This window comes from Tetrao urogallus, assembly GCF_951394365.1.
Source record: "Tetrao urogallus genome assembly, chromosome: 6".
NCBI lineage: Eukaryota > Metazoa > Chordata > Aves > Galliformes > Phasianidae > Tetrao > Tetrao urogallus.
In genome coordinates, this window is record NC_136819.1 from 6,615,556 (window position 1) to 6,633,161 (window position 17,606).

The 17,606-nt window shown below is 46.3% G+C and overlaps 1 protein-coding gene across 1 annotated transcript; it reads right to left on the minus strand.

The window, feature by feature from the left end:
- Positions 1-4,366: 4,366 nt before the first annotated feature.
- GATD1 (glutamine amidotransferase class 1 domain containing 1) lies at positions 4,367-12,363 on the minus strand (the record flags this gene model as incomplete). The annotated part of the gene is made up of 7 exons (XM_079537303.1): positions 4,367-4,482; positions 5,100-5,193; positions 5,813-5,907; positions 8,620-8,727; positions 9,183-9,288; positions 11,965-12,041; positions 12,306-12,363. 7 exons carry the CDS (start codon positions 12,361-12,363, stop codon positions 4,367-4,369), a joined length of 654 nt encoding a protein of 217 aa, XP_079393429.1.
- Between the last annotated feature and the right edge of the window lie 5,243 nt (positions 12,364-17,606).

Here is a 17,606-nt window from a genome sequence, read left to right on the forward strand (position 1 = left end):
GAAATTGAGATTAGACATTGCCCTCCTACATAACTGTCACTACTACAAACAGCTCAGGCTTCGCGCCAAGGAAGGCAGGCAGGCAGGTGTCACGACTCCAGCCAGCCAGCCAAGGCAGGCAGGGGTCAGGAAGGGGCTGTGACGCCAGCCAGGATGGAAAATAATAAAATAAAGAAATAAAAAATGAATTGGTTTTGTCTAATAACAAGTCAACTTCTCAGAGTGGGTGCAGATGAGGGCCGATAAGATGATCAGAGGGCTGGAGCACCTCTCCTAAGCAGAGAGGTTGAAGGAACTGGGCTTGTTTAGCTTGCAGAAGAGAAGGATCCAGGGCCTTGCAGTACTTGAGGGGAGCGTATAAAGAGGAGGGGAATGGCTGATTACGAGGGTCGCAGTGCTAGGCCAAGGGGGAATGGTCTTGTTGGAAATATCCAAGTCATCTTGTCAGGACGGGATCTCTGATAAAGCAGAATTAATTTGCGATTGCAATGGCGGCGTCCCGCTAGCAGGAGCGCGCCTATGGACACGCCGTGACAGCCTTTAGACCCTGTTTGCTCCCCCTTGCCTCCCCCCTCCCCTGTTTCCCCACTGGCTGGGTACTCCAGGTGCACAACCTTGTCAGAAGGTTGACATTTGCTATTTACTTGTGAAGTTATTTGTTACCTGGTGTCAGTCAGCAGCCATCCTGTTGTTTCCAAGATGTCTCGGTGCTCTCCTTGTCCTGTTGATGTGGCGACTTTCTTTAAAGTCTTCGTTGAACAAAGAGCACTGGGGGATGATGCCAGGCCTTCCCATGTCTCTTCAGGCGCTTCCTCGGGCAGGCCATCACTTGTTGTCTGGTTTGCTCTCGTGCAGGATATTCTTGCGGTGCGTCTGACAAAATATACATCTATACACCTATCTACAGAGTGTGTTCCTGGGAAGGTTCATCTAGAGGATCAGTGATGCAAACTTCTCCAGCTCTGGAGCCCTCCTTTGGACACTCTCTCCTAGCATCTCATGGAGTGGCAGCCCAAGCTGCACCCAGCGCTGGAGGCGAGGCCGCGCAGCGCAGAGCAGAGCGGGACAGCCGCTTCCCTCGCCTGGCAGTGCTGGGCCTGACGCAGCCCAGGGTACGGTTGAGCCTTCTGACTGCCAGGCGCACTGCCGGCTCAGATTGCATTGGCCGTCAAACCAGATCCCTTTTTGCCAGGCTGCGCTCCAGAACTTCCCCCCTGATGTCTGCACACAGAGCCAGGGCACCCCATCCCAGGTGCAGAACCCAGCGCTCGCCCTTCTTCGTGCAGATGGGAACACCCTCATTTTGTCCAGATCTCAAGGCAAGGCCTCTTTATCCTCAAGGAGGTCCAAACTCCTCCCAGCTTAGCATCATCCACAAATTGATGGATACAACTAACACATCTTTATTGGAATCAACAGTAAAAACAAGATAGAGAAATGGCCTTAAAATGGAGCCCTGCAGAATCCCAGTGGTGACACATAGGGCAACTGTCAGGACAAAGTCACCCAGTCCTCCAGTGCAGCCATGTTTTAGATGTCAAGGGACATTCTAAGGCATGCACAGCCAAGGCTTTATGATGCCATGAGCCACCTCCCTGACAAAAGCTCTAAATATGGGAAACCTGGCAACGGAACACCAGCTGTGATGCAAGGCAGCCAGCCAATAAAGGCAGGCAGGGGCCACGACTCCAGCCAGCCAGCCAGCCAAAGCAGGGGCCACGACTCCAGCCAGCCAGCCAAAGCAGGGGCCATGACTCCAGCCAGCCAGCCAGCCAAAGCAGGCAGGCAGGGGCCACGACTCCAGACAGCCAAAGCAGGCAGGCAGGGGCCACGACTCCAGCCAGCCAGCCAACCAAAGCAGGGGCCACGACTCCAGCCAGCCAGCCAAAGCAGGGGCCACGACTCCAGCCAGCCAGCCAAAGCAGGGGCCACGACTCCAGCCAGCCAGCCAGCCAAAGCAGGCAGGCAGGGGCCACAACTCCAGCCAGCCAGCCAGCCAAAGCAGGCAGGCAGGGGCCACGACTCCAGCCAGCCAGCCAAGGCAAGCAGGCAGGGGCCACGACTCCAGCCAGCCAGCCAGCCAAAGCAGGGGCCACGACTCCAGCCAGCCAGCCAGCCAAAGCAGGGGCCACAACTCCAGCCAGCCAGCCAGCCAAGGCAGGCAGGCAGGGGCCGCAACTCCAGCCAGCCAGCCAAGGCAGGCAGGCAGGGGTCAGGAAGGGGCTGTGACACCAGCCAGGATGGAAAATAATAAAATAAAGAAATAAAAAATGAATTGGTCTTGTCTAATAATAAGTCAACTTCTCGGAGTGGGTGCAGATGAGGGCCGATAAGATGATCAGAGGGCTGGAGCACCTCTCCTAAGCAGAAAGATTGAAGGAAATGAGCTTGTGCATCCCCATACCACCACAGTGTCGCACCACAGGTGTCCCAGAGGCTGTGTGTGGTCGGTGCCGACGCCAGGTCCTCGTGAGTGGATGCACAGACAGGAAACAGAAGGTCTAATTATGTAGACAAAGTTGCATGGAAGCAAAGTTTGAAAAATGACAGGCTTGTAGCCTCTCAGGTACTTTCAGAAAGAAGATTTTGCTTTGCAGTTGCAGTCAGTGGTTAGATCCAGAACTCTTTCATCACAGGAGCCACTCATCTCCTCCAGGATGTGAAATACCCAAGTACAGCCCAAATTCCCTACATAGAAGCTCAGAAAGTCAATGGGGCCTGGGGTGGGAAGACTCATCTTTTGTATTCAAAGCTTTTAAGGACAGAGCATCCTTGCTGTAGCCACACAACATCCAAAACAAAATGACCCTAACTACAAATGCTACTGCAGCACAAGCACAAAAAGCCTTCTATGTCATTTCAGCAGACAGTCTGCTAGAAATCCAGATGGAAAGTATGTCCTGATGGTGACAGAAACTAACAAATTTCTACGCAAGCTTGTCAGAAATGAGGATTTAAACCAAAGGTGAAAGTGTTAAAAAAACAAACAAACAACAACAGTACAGTTCCATCTGATACACAGAAAGTCAGATTTTATCTTATAGTTCTTCACAAGACTGATCCATGCTATCCACTACGTTTTTTCTTTTGTCCGTAAGATTTCAGCAACACAACTGCAACATACTTGCCAGAGAGAAACAATGGTGACACAAACACCACAAAGCACAGCAGCTAACCAAACAGAAGGCAATTTAAAGACAATTTTAAACTGTAGACCATTCATGTGAACATGCAAGAGGAAAACAAGGGCACGTCATGCCAGCAGCAGCACCACAGTGAAACATCTTCAGACAACTGATCCTGCTTTATTGCACACAGCTCAGCATTTTCCATCCTGTTCCAAGCATACTGAAGTGTCACAGATGCATTCTGAATTCAGACAGTAACTGAAAAAGGAAGGAAGGTTAAGAACACCTCTGAAAGGACACATCGGTGTGAAGATTCTTGTGTTTGAACTAGAAATGATGATTGGTATGATGTCAGCCAAGAACACTGTCTTCATCCACAATGAACAACATTCATAGCCACTGATTTTTTTGTTCTTTGTTTTAAACAGGTAAGTTGCTGGTACCACCAGTTATCACTGTAAGGTAAGGGTCTGGAGAGCAGTGAAGATGCAGTAACAAACAAGGTGGTTTCATAATTGCTTTGAAGCATGATGCACTTCCAAATTCTCTTACCCACAACATTCCTCCATTCTGTATACAGAGAACCTAATACTGCCACTTCAACATCACAGTCACTTCATAGTCCAGGATAGAAATTTAAACACGTTTTATCCAGTTAAAAGTCAAGTGAGTCCTTAGCCTGCTGGCTCTTCGTCCATCCTATTTGCAAAGAGACCTTCTCCTTTATTTCCTGCTGAATGAAACACATCCAAACATGACATCACCTGTTAGTCCACATCCAGGAAAGGACTTCTAACACACATTCACCTGAACAAAAGAAGACGTTTGTGGTTATTTAAACGCAATGCTCTATTTGACAAGATGAAAGAGACAGGTCAAATGGCCAAGCTATTAGCAAAGAAATTAAGTCTGTTAATTCCCAGAATCCTAACATATAGCTAAATGCTAACTTGGGAAAGCACAAATAAAAACCATACAAGAGAAATTTTGCTTAACAGAACTATTTAGAAAAGCCTACTGCTTCACTCCACCAGTCTTGCTGACTAAGTCTGCACTTCCCTACTCACTTTACACAAATGCCTTTTTAACAAAAGACTTATCAGTCTGAAAGACAGATCCAAGCACAGACAATATGCACTACAGCAGCTAAATAAGGAAGAACACATCTGGGGGCAAGACTCCTGGAGCTAAAGATCCTTTGACATTATCTGTTCCTAGTCCTCACCTCCCATATTGCCTCACCTGACGTTGCAAAGAATAAGAAGATTCTGGACAGCTGGAAGGGTGGAATTTTCATTCTGTCCTGTCACCAAGTGCCTGTCCAGCACAACGTGTACAGAATCTGGTTGGCTGGCTGCATATAGGAGGAAAAAAAACAACAGGTGTGTTAGTGGACACTGCTTCAGTTTCAGTGTTTCACCTCATAAAACTAATGCAGAAGGTAACTACTGAGACCAGGGAGATTTGCTCAGTGAATCTATAGCCCCAACAGACAGGGATGATCGTGAGCACCCAATCGTGCAACAGCTTCACTAGAAAGCCCTTCTCTAAAAGGACAGAAGGACTGGTCCCTTGAATGGTAAGCTTCCACATTTAGCTAATAATAAACAATGAAATGACTAATACTGAAAAAATGAGATTGATCATCACATGTTTTATTCAGAGCTAGAGGATAACTGACAAGAGTAACCAAAAGCATTTAATATACTGCCTCCATTTCTCAACAAGGCAACACGTTCTGCTTGAAAAAAAGCCCCAAGTCCTCGTGCACTTAACCTCTCCCAGCAGAGCACACGCTCCCTGCCACGCAGCAAAGAAACAGCTACAGAACACTGCCTACACACAGACATTCCCCTGCAGGCATGGACTGCAGATCTGCACAGCAGTGGAAACTCTCCTGCGTCAAATGGGCATGCAAATGTTTATTTTCAACACGGACACAAAACAAAGTGCTGGTCAAGAGTGACGTACCGCTAAACGTAGCTCCAGAATCTTTCACAAAGTCTTCCACAATAATGGGCAAACTGGCAAAATTAGGCTGCCTTATTAGTTCATACACAGAGGGCTGAAAAAGAAAAAAGTAATTGTCTTGCTTTTGTAGAAATAAAAGGTGAGCATAACTCTGTAATATATATTTTCTGTTCCCACTACCATGAAAGTGAAACAAAGCAGAAAACTAAGTGACTACAGACAGCTTCTACAGACTTCCCTCAGGTAGCAAACTGAAAATCCTCCTGCAACAAAGGAAAGAATGACACCACAGGAAGATCTGCCCCATGCATTCGATATTCAAACACTTCTTATTCAACTAGAACAGGTAAGGAGCATCTTTAACAGATATCATACCCACAGTTCTCCCTGCCCTCAGTTCTGAAGCTTTCCAAGGACTAACACACTAATACATTCATGTCCTGAATGTATACGAGAAATAAAGCACTCCCAGTGTGTGAGGCGAAGTGAAACAATCCCCTCATGAGTGGTGTTGGGCCCCCTTCTAATAACAGCTCCTTGAATGTAAATTAAGCACACCAAGCTGATGGATTTGTGTGTAGAAAGTAAGTTCTAGAATAAGTTCTAGCATAAGATGGCATCACCATCTCAAGCCACAGGGCCCCAGATAGGAAAAGATCCCTGTAAAAGGATAACAAAAAAATCCCAGGAAGCGAGATGAAAGCTCAACCTACCCCTGTCAGGCTGTATCCCTGAAATACCCAGGTTTTATCCTCATTGGTGGCACAACACAAAGCTGCAACACCATGTCCAACAGCACAGATAGGCTCTAGAGAAAGATCAAAGCACATTTAAAAAATTGTAAGCATCTTCAAACTGCCAAAAATACCAGTCTGCTGGGGCTTTAATGACTAGTCTGGTATATCCCATATTTGGCTTTGAACCTTGAATCCCATCGACCAGGAGAAAAGCATTTCTGTATCTGAGAACCTCCTCACAAAAAATATTTGCACAAAATTATTTATTTGCACAAAGAAGGTACTATTTAAGTGAAGATACCCCCCAGAGGTAAAGCCACCTCTTTACAATTCTGAATGCTGCAACACTCCAGAACTACCATGTAAGCATTCTTCAGGTAACAGTCCTACTACTTAGTATTCATGCAAGACTATCTCGTTTAGCAAAGTATCTAATTATCATAAAATCATTAAGGTTGGAAAAGATCTCCAAGATCATCTAGTCCAACCATCCCAATGTCATCCACTAAATCATGTTCTTTAGTTCCACATCTACACATTTCTTGAACCCATCTTCCTGGGCAGCCCATTCCAATTCCTGACCACTCTTTTGGAGAAGAATTTTTTTCCAAACAGCCAACCTGAACCTCCCTGGTGCAAACCTGAGGTCATCCCCTCTCATCTATTTATGGTTACCAGGGAGAAAAGGCAGACCCCCAGCTTCCACACAGCCTCCTTTCAGGAGGATAGTAAGGTATTCCCTGACCCTCTTCTTCTCCAGAAGAAACAATCCCAGCTCCCTCAGCCACTCCCCATAACACTTGTGCTCCAGACCCCTCACCAGCCTTGCTGCCCTTCTCTCCAGCACCTCAATGTCTTTCTTGTAGTGAGGGGCCCAACACTGAATACAGTAGTGAAGACGTGGCCTTATCAGAGCTGAGTACAGGAAATACCATCATCCCCCTGCTCCTGCTGGCTGCACTATTTTTGACACAAGCCAGGATGTCACTGGTCTTCTTGGCTACCTGGACACACTGCTGACTCATGTTCAGCCAAACGCAGACCTGGGGTGTTGGTCAGTTTCTTCCAGCCACTCTGCCCCACACCTATAGCATTGCCTGCAACTGTTGTGACCAAAGTGCAGGACCTGGCACTTGGTCTTGTTGAACTTCATCCCATCATCCTCAGCCCAGCAATCCAGCCTGCCCAGATCCCTCTGAAGGGCCTTCCTCCTCTCAAGATTAATATTTCCTCCCAGTTTCAAGTCATCTATGAACTTACTGACAGCACACCTCAATTCCCTCATCCAGATCATCAATAAACATTAAACAGGATGGGTCCCTGTACTGACCCCTGGGGAACACCACTCATGCCCAGTTGCCAGTAGGACTTCATTCCATAACATCTGCCCTCTGGGCCCAGCCATCCAGCCAGTTCTTTACTCAGCAAAGAGTGCACTTGTCCAAGCCATGGGCTGCCAGCTTTTCCAGAACACTGTGGGAGACAGAGTCAAAGGCTTTGCCAAATTCTAGGTAGCCCACATCAACAAGGCAGGTCACCCACACATAGCAGACCGTGTTGGTCAAGCAGGACCTGCCTTTCATATACTCATGCTGACTGGGCCTGATCTCCTGGCTGTCCCACACATGCTGTGGGATCTCATTCAAGATGATCTGCTCCATAACCTCTCCTGGCACTGAGGTCAGGCAGACAGGCCTGTAGTTTCCTAGATCCTCCATACAAGCCTTCCTGTAGATGGGAGTCATGTTGGCAAGCATTCAAACCCCCAAGACCTCTCCAGGAATGCTGATAGATGGTGGAAAGCAGCTTAGCAATCAACTTCACCAGCTCCCTCGGCACCCTCAGGTGGATCTTATCTCCATCCATGAACTTGCAGCAGTCCAGGTGGGACAGTAGGTCTTTAAACCCCCCCATGATTCAGGTGGAAACAATTATTCTGCTGCCCATCCCACACTTCCAGGTCAGGGGGTAGAGTACCCTGAGAATAACTGATCTGACTTTTAAAGACAGATGTAAAGAAAGCACTGAGAACCCCAGCATTTTCCTTATCTTCAGCAGTTCCCTGCTGCACCTACCAAAGGATGGAGATTCTCATTAGCCCTCCTCTTATTGTTAATATATTCATTTAAGTTTTTGTTGCCTTTTATTACAGTGACCTTGTTGAGTTCAAGCTGGGCTTCCGCCTTTCTAATTTTCTCCCTGCATATCCTAACAATTTCTTTGTACTCTCCCCAGGTTGCCCATCCCTTCTTCCACAGGAGGTCAGACTTCTGCTCCTGGAGCTTCAGTTCCCTTTTCATCCACATCAGCCTTCTTCCTCACCAGCTCATCTTGTGGCACAGGGGACATCCTGCTCCTGTGCCTTTAACACTTCCTTTGTTAAGAGTGACCAACCTTCCTGGACCCCTTTTAACTTTCAGGACTGAATCCCAAGAGTCTCCCCCCTAGCCCCCCCAGTGTCCTGAACAATTCAAAGTCTGCCCCTCCAGAAGTCCAAGGCAGCAGTTTTGCTGAGTTTCCCTCCTGACTTCACCAAGAAAATCTAACATCTCATGGTTGCACTGCTCAAGACAGTTCCTAACCTCTGCATCTCCCACCAGTCCTTCTCTGTTTGTGAACATCACATCTATGAGGCACCTACCCGGTATGCTCTCTTATCAACTGCATCATTAAATTATCTTCCACACATTCTAGAAACCCCTAGACTGCTTCTTCTGTGCTGTATTACATTTCCAGTACATTCCAGGGAATTAGGACTTCCCTATGAGACGATGTTCACTTACTGTTCTCTGTGCAGAAGTGCTGCAATATCTTTGCCAGGTACCCACTGTTTGCAAGGTCAGTCGTAGCCCCTGGGCAGTTTGGAATCAGCAGTGCATGGTATCTAGCACCTAGTATAGAGGAAAAAAAGTAACTTAACTAAAAAACCACCTGACCATAAATTCATTTCAGATTCAATAAACTTCAGACAACAGTGTATAAGTTGTTCAAAAGCTTCATAGACTGAAAGAACTAAGGAAACCGAATGATGTGTTCTATTCTATGTAGAATAGAAGAGGAGGTAGGAGTTCTTTGTCCTAGGACACATTTTTAATGAGATGTTTCTTACATAGACAAAGCTTAAAAGCTCTGTCTGCTACTTCAGATATTAATTTTCTTAATAAGCATTTTGCTAAAATATGACATAGTAGTAAGAAGGAAGATAAACGTGGTTGCTATGGCTTCCTCTTAAAACAAAAGCTTTCATGCCTTTTCTGTACCCTTCTTCTCTAAAAGCACAACACGAAGAAGAATCTGTTTCCCTGATAAATGGAAGTGACACAAAAGCCAACAGCAAAGACCTTACCATCAATTGACTCCAGCTTGGCAGGGCTTGCATATGACTTCATACGGAAATCCTGTATCCAGCGCATGTTGCTCTCATTCACATCCACAAAATCAATTGACTTGCCCTAGTGGAAAAAAGGTTTGCAAGCTACAGCTAGCATCAGCACACACAGGTTTCTACTACATTTCCTGAAGGACAGGCACGGGAGATTTCGAGCTTCTTCAGGAATAGGCACCTCCAGCTTCTTCTGGCAGCCTGTGCCAGTGCCTCACCATACTCTGAGCAAAGAATTTCTTCTCCACATCTCATCTTTTACCGTACAAAATCTCCCCTTTTACTTTAAAATCTTCCCCCTTGTCCTATCACTACCTACCTGTGCTGCAATAAGGTCTCCCTAGAGCCTTCCCTTCTCCAGACTGAAGAAGCTCAGCTCTCCCTCAAACTTTCCTCATTGGAGAGGTGCTCCAGCCCTCTGAGCATGCTCATAGCCTCTTCTGGATCTGCTACAACTCCACATTTCCCTTGTGCTGGGGGCCCCAGATCTGCACACAGAAATCCAGATGGGGCCTAACAAGGGCAAAGCAGAGGAGGACAATTAACTCTCTTGCCCTGCTGGCCACCCCTCTGTTGATGCAGCCCAGGATACAACCTGTCCCTCTGGATGGCACTGCTTCCTTTCATTGTATCAGTTGCACCACACAGCTCAGTGCCATCAGCAAAGTGCTGAAAGTACACTCCATACCACTATGTCACACAGGGTTCGAGGTGAAACCACACCAACAAAAAGCAGGATAATCCCTTCCCTTGCCTAGCTGGCAGTGCTGGGCCTGATGCATCACCTCAGGGTATGGTTTGGCCCCTTGGGCTGCCAGGGAACACTGCTGACTCAGCTTCAGGTTGCCATCAGCAAGAACCTCCAGATCCCTTTCTATGGGGCTGCTCTCCTGCCTCTTGTCCCCAGGACTCTATGTATCTCCTGGATTGCTGCAGCTCAGGTGCAGAATTTGGCACCTGCTCTTAACTTGACACGCTCAGTTACTGCCCAGCCCTCACATTTGTCAAAGATCCCTCTGCAAGGCTTTTTTACCCTTGAGACAGTCAAAGCTCCTCCAATTTAGTGATAACTTCAAACTTAGGATACACTCAAATCTTGCATCTAGACAACATCTCTACATCAAACTTTGCCTTTACAGATTAAGCGCATGATCTTATAGAGAAGGGTGTGATTTAGAAGGCACAAAGCATGTAACTGATTTTGTTAGCTCACATCCTGATGTTTTCAAGTAAAAGCACAGGAATCATAAACATCTCCTGTTTATGCCATCAGCAAAATGGATGTAGTGTCTTTTTCTGGTTGGACCTACAAAGCAGTCTTTGGGAGACTGCTGAGCACTCACATACACAGCTATTTCCTTGCAGAACTGTGCTACTGAAGTCAAGGAGCATCTGCAAAACATGGTGACAAACTGAGAAAATATTGCTATTTGCTTTTGTTAATATTGCTTGGGAAACTGATTTCTGGTAGAGAAAGAAGCTCATAAAAAGGTACACCAGTTGCTCAATTCACAAACCAACTCCCACCATATTCTGGCAGAAGGGATGAAGGTTCCAATAAAATAAGCAGTAATAGAGGAGATGAGAATGACAGCATATGTTTTGATCTTCACTTCTTTCTCTGGCTGTTTCAAGGTATTTTAGAGGTGGCATTGCTGAGTAGTATAAATATGGATAAAATAAGTTTGGCTTCTATCCAAGTTTGAACTCGAGGAATAGAAAGAAAAGTAAATCAGGATATGATGAGTCTATTTATTTTAACTATTTCCAACACATCTTGTTTTAGTCAGCCTAAACTGTAGGATTAATCTGACTGATAGACTTATTTAATAACCATGTTTGTCTCTAGCAACATGGTTGTCTGTTCATCTTCGTTCCTGTGTCTTGCTGTCTCTCAGTCTCAAACCGAGAACAACTAACTCTTCTCCTTTGCATTTTTTTTAGTTACTTTTCTACTACCACCCATGCTTCAAGAGAGATTATCCACAACTGCTTGAACACTTTAAGTGAAGAGCTGGCCTGAAGCAATGAGACACAGACATTTACACATTGGAACAGGTTGCCCAAGGAGGTTGTGCATGCCCGATCCCTGGAAGCATTCAAGGCCAGGCTGGATGTGGCTCTGTGCAGCCTGGTCTGGTGGTTGGCAACCCTGCACATAGCAGGCCATCCTATGATTCTATGGCTGCCCCTGCTCTGCAGGGAGAGATCTGAACAAGAGCCACCTGAGGAGCAGTGCAAGCACCCAGCTCACGCAGGAAACAGCTTCTGGGGAAGAGAGGAGCTTGCTAGCACCTGTCCAGACAGTGGCACCCATGGGTCCCCACCAGTCAATCATCCTAAGAAAGCCACTGCCCACTGCTCCAACTCTACCAGACTCTGCTGCAGCAGCAGAAAGGGAACAGTGCCAGCCTCTGGCCCCCTCCCTGCTGCCACCAAGCAGCAGACAGGCTTCAGGTGCCTCTCCTGCTCCTCTACCTTACACAGTACCCAGTTTTACAACTGGTCCATCTCAGCAGGACCTTCCCCACAGCTCATATAACAGAGTGGCAGGCTCCTTGGGTCCTGCCTCTCTTTACCTCATCCTTTGCAAGCCATACTGGCAGAATGCATGCTGATACAACCTGATGGGCAACACCATACTGCCCAAATTGCACCCGCAGCTCTCCCAGGGCGCATGCAGACAGTAAGCTCACACATACCAGGGATTTAGCCTGAAATCACAACAATTCCAGTTCTTACTCACCCCGGGAGTGGCAACTTGCAGGTTGAAGGCAGAGCTGCTCAGCGTGAAACACTGCAGGAAGGACTGGGCTGACACCCCTGGAAAACAGAGCCCAACAGCTGCATTGTACCGCCAGCCGGGATTTTACCTACCTCAGGTCATTTAAAAGCTCAGCAGATCGTCAGAATGTTAATTCAAGGCACCGCGCGGGAAGCGGGACCACACGAACACCATAGGGCCGCGCACCGCGGAGGGGAGGAGCCGGTCTGACAGGAAAAGGGGCCGGAGCAACTCGCACAGCCGGGCCGGGAGGGAGGGAGGAGAGCGTTGGGCGACTCGGGGCTGCCCCCAGAGCGGCTCACCCGCGGCGGCAGCGCTGGCAACGAGGAGGCAGGTGGGTCTGCCGAGCCGCTCCGACATGGCAGGAACGGGCGGTGGTGCGCGGAGCCGGCGCCTCATGCAGCCGCGCATGCGCACTCGGGGCAGGCGGAGAGCCGCGCGCCGCGACCCTTGGGCGGGAAAACTGAGGGCAGCCGCCATGATGGGTTGCTCTGCGCTGCCTTCCTTTAAACCCGTCGGTGCTAGCCCATCCGCATGCGCCGTGATGTGTAGTGGCCGCCGTGCTCAGGTTCCCTTTCGTAGGCTCTGTCTTTCCTCATCGGATTTTATGTTGATATTTGGCTTTTTATGACGGTTTTATATCCCGCCCTCTTCAAATTTGTTGGGCTGAAACGCTGAGTGCTTGTACCGACCTCCCTATGCCAGCGATAGGATGTTGCGAACGAAAAAACAGTGTAATGTCAATGTATCGCCTAATATTCAGCGCCCAGACCAGTGGCTGAGGTGTTAGGTTTCCACCTTTCTCCCCAAATCCCACTTCATCTGAACCAGAGCCTCTCAGTGGAGCCCTATGTCGTGAGATTAATAAACTCATCCAAACCTCCCAGAAAGTGACCTTCCCATCCCGTCCTTCACGTGTCTTCTCTGTGTTCAGTCTGGGATTTTAGTAGCATTCCTCAAGGATAACATTTATTGCAGGCATTGCTGCTCTTGGTTACATGGTGGTGTGGTTTCTGTGAACCCTGGATTTGCGTTTTCCATCTCTTAATTTCATTGGTCTGCGTCTTGATGGTTGTGAGTGTGTTACGAAGAAACTGTCACAAAATGATAGGTTATAAAATGAAAAGAAGAGAATTCTGCTTCTACTTCTGTGCGATTTTTGGAAGGGACCTAATTTCCAGCCTGGTTTCCTATAGGAAAGGCAGCTCATACCTCATGCTGTCTGTCTGCCAACCTTGTTTTTTCTCAAGAAGTGTTCCAAACCCACAACCGTGTTACACATGGAGGCGCCTGGACACTCCTGTCTGTTCAATCTGAGCTCCCAGAAAATGATTAAAACCCAAACAAACTGCCTTATTCTCTGTATCCACCTTGCAGGGAACGTGGTGCTCCTCCAGCAGCTTCAGTCCTTGTGGTACTGAGCTTTGGATTTGTAGTGCTTCTTCCTTACGTGTGAATCCATTTTAATTTATTTTCTAAATGTAAGAGCAGAAAGCAAACCATTGTCTCAAGTTGTGCTCCACCAGCTTTTCTTATCCTCCCTACACTGCCCAAAAATATAAAGCATGAGTGCACCTGGCAGTGATTTAAGGTGAGAACATACAGAAAGAAAAAAAAAAGAAGCATATGAGAGCCCCAATTCCTTAGAAATTAAATTATAGGGTGACCTCAACTCTCGATCTTCCAGTGCCAGTGTCTCTGCTTTCCACATGCAGAGAGGTTTTGTAAAAGCTCTTCTGTTCATTTCTCTTGCAGTGAGCACTCTGCTGAATGTGGGAGGTTAGCAAGCAGCTAGCACTGCTGTAGAATCACAAGGATGATAAAAAATATTTGCTACTTCTCTCAGATTGCTTTAGTAAAGCCTGGATGTTGCAGTCGTGTTGAGTTGGCTGAGTGCTTCCTCTTTGAATCTGGTGTGGTACAACATAACCACAGCATTTCTCAGGAGTGCAGTGATTTTGTATCATGTCCTTTTGGGCTGAATGATGGCTAGAAATGAAAAGAGAGGGGAAGAGCAGTTTGTAGCTTAGGATAGTTGCAAACATAGCCTTGCTTTACATGCATTTAAATTTTTTTTTAATAAGGAAGGATAAAGGTAAAGGAAAGACAGGAAGGATGATATCATGTCTGCACACCCACTTCTGCTACAAGGGCCTCTCTCTGGAAGGAAGATGCATTTCCCCCTGCATCAGTGCTTTTGAGCAGCCCAGGGAGGGCAGGAGAGGTTTCCACCCTTCCAGATGCTCACCCCTTCCCCACTGGCTCAAGGAACATTAAGCTTCACACTCATTAGCTGGAAGAGCAGGCATCTGCCCACCCCAGTTCCTCAGAGACAGGATTCCGATTCAGACAAACCAGCCTGCAGAACGGGGATCTCCGGGATCAGAAGGTGTTGCCTGGATGGCTCTGGATAAGTCATTCAGCTATTCTACATTTCATCCCCTATCTGGGAATAATAATAATAATAATCTTCCTTGGCCTGTTTTCCTCAGGTAGGCTGGAGATTATTCTGGGCAGGGATTTCATTTTGCTATGGTTCTTACTGGGATCTCTGATCCTAGCCTTCAGAAAACATGACCGTGACTGAGGAGTGAGAGGAAGGGAGGTATTTTCACTCGCGTACCCGCATACACAAAGATGCTCACAGGAGGAATTATACAATATATCTATATCTGTATATATATCTCTATATATAGTTTATTTCTCACAATCCTTGTAAGAGTTACAGGTGTATTGGGAATCATTTACAGTTTCACAGCATATGGAGTGGCCATACAGCTTCTAATGTGAGTAACATACAGTGTGTAGAGAGTACACATTTCCAGCCCATCCACCCACCACTCATACAATGGGTTTTCAAAGCTAATACTAGATTCAGCTATGTAGAAAGCCTGGTAAATGTTAGGATACAGCGTTGGGTGTCGTACAACACTGTCAGTCACAACGGGACAAGCTAAACTACTTTAATTTTCAATCTAGTATTTCTAGTCTACCTGCATTATTGCATTTATACGCTTTTTTTTTTTTTTTTAAGTCAAAGTAAATAGAATACTATATGGGAAAGGAAAAATTCTTGACTATTTTAGGATTTGAGCTGCAGCCCATACAAAGTGTCCATAGAAGCATAGACAAGGTTATAAATTCAACAAGGTATAAATTAGCTCTATAGCTTTGTGTGTAGGTAGGTGTCCATTTCCCTCCAGGAAATGTATCTAGCAGCATACTGTTTCTGAAATTAAAAAAAAAAAAAATAAAAACCAACCCAAACCTGTATGTTGAACACAAGTAAATATGTGTAAGTGACAAGCAGGTCTGCAGAGTGACACAATGTCACTCTGAAAATTATTATCAACTGGAAAACGCATCCAGGGGCTGATGCAAAACCCACGGATGTCACAGCAGGCATTTCCCTGCTGCTAGTGGTTCAGCTTCCCGTCTGACTTCCAGGGGCTTTGAGTCAGTCCCTGCAAAGTAACAGAATAAAAGCAAACTGAAAAGAAGAAAAGAAATCCCCTGTAATCAGACCTTCGAGTTCCCTTTCTACAATTTTAGTTTCTCTACAAGTTTATAAGCAACCTGCACCTACTACTAGAAGGAAGCTGGTTTGTACTGGAGAATTGAGGTTACACCTTTTAAAGATTTGGACTGAAAGGGTTATAACCAGTGACTCAGAAAAAGGCATCAGGCTGAAGAAGGGCTGCTCAAAACTGGATAAAGCCAAATGATTCATTTGTTGTTGCTGTTTTTGAAACAAACTGTATGGCACCTTGTTCTTATCACATTGTCCCAGAAACTTGGCTGCTTGAAGCTGATGAGGCAAAACCAGGGATACAATGCAGGTCTTTACTGTTGCGGGGTTGATTAAAGAGTCCTCTCTTCCTGCTGGGAGTTTTGGTACTGGAGCATCATCATGCATGGACAGAAGGAAACAATAACTTTATTCTTGGGATCCTGCACTGCAGATTTGCATTATGAGAAATTAAAAACTAGAATGGAGTAGTCTGGGAATTTCAAGCTGATAACAACTGGAAAAAAATAATGAGAGCAAGAGTAACATAGCCAAATGCTGCTGGTCTAAATCCTATTTAATCCAAATTATATTTTTCAGCAAAAAAGATCTATTTAATCCAAAGAGCACAGCCTCCAGGAGCAGAGAATGTGTCTCCCTACACACTGCTTGTCACTGTCCAAACAGAACAAACACTTGGAATCATTTTGGTTGGAAGAGATCAAGTCTTTACAAAGCAGCCAGCAGAATGAGAGTGCGGGGTAGAGCCAAACTCATGCATTTGGAAACCAATTACTGTGATCTTTTCTGCATGCACTGAGTGCTAGCTTTTTAGTATGGTTTTGTTGAATGACATGTGAATTTTCCAGGTCCCGCCATCTCGTGTAACTTCATAAAACTCGAGCAGCCCAGTCAAACAGAAACATTCTTGCAGTCTTCTGTGTCCTCAGTCCTGCAGCTTGTAGAGGATGAGGGCTGCAGTGCATTACCTACATATGGTCTGACTCTGCAAGGCCAGCAAAAATGCAGAACCTTGACTTCAGCTGAGAGCCAGCTCTCTGCCTGTATTTCTGGTGCTCCAATATGTAGAGTACCAGAGCATTCCTAGCTTCAGCCAGGTGTAGTGTTTGCATACGCTGCATTAGCATCTCTCTAATAGCCTGAATACCCTCACATCCAACTGGCATGCAGCTCCTGGGTCTCCAGTCCCAGGAAGAGCTTGTAGCCATACAGCATTTCTCTGAGTAAGGACAAGAATGTGACCTTCCAGCAACGGTTTTCTTCTCTACTGAGCTCCTGTGGCAGGCAAGCATCTTGCATTTCAAACCCCACAGCTTTAGCAACCGGGATAAATGAATACTTGGTATTTCCCACTGCACCACACAGTCTCTGCATTCCCTCTAGGTGCAGAGAGGCTGAACTTTGGCTGTATCTGTTAGGTGAGGCTGTCCAAAATCTGCCTCTGCACTGGGGCAGGGCTTCTGCCTCTCTGTGGAGAGGTCACATCTGCAGAGTTGCCTGGGAATATAGTTCAGTAAGTGAAGCAGCAGTAAAGAACAAGCAATGAACCAAATTTCTAGAAAGCAATGGAGCCATGAAAACCTGGTGTGACCAACCTAAGAATCCAGGCTTTTAAAAGGAAAGAAGGTCACATGGCTGGAGTGATGAACTAAAAGGAAGAAAGTCTTCATCATGAAGAATCCTTTACTCAACAGATTTAATTCTTCAGGGCCAATCAAGGTAATGTGATCTGAGCTAAATAACGCAAGAAGCAATAAAAGGCTAAAAAATTATGTTGGAACAGAGCTGAATGGCACGTGTGGCATGCTCCTAAGCCAGTGACTCAGATAAATTGCTGTCCCCTCAGCAGCACCTTGTATCATCATCTGGGCTGCTAAATTCAAGCTATCATAGTCTAGCTGAATGGCAGCTATCTTCTGGACAGCTGCATTTGGTAGGATGGACTTAGATGAAGCACTCTCTATCTTGTTTTTGACAGCTAAGGCTGGCGTTAACCTTACTAACCTTATTCTATGTTCCTTGCACTTAAAAATAGCTTCTCATTAATGATCAACACTTCAGAAAGATAAACTTT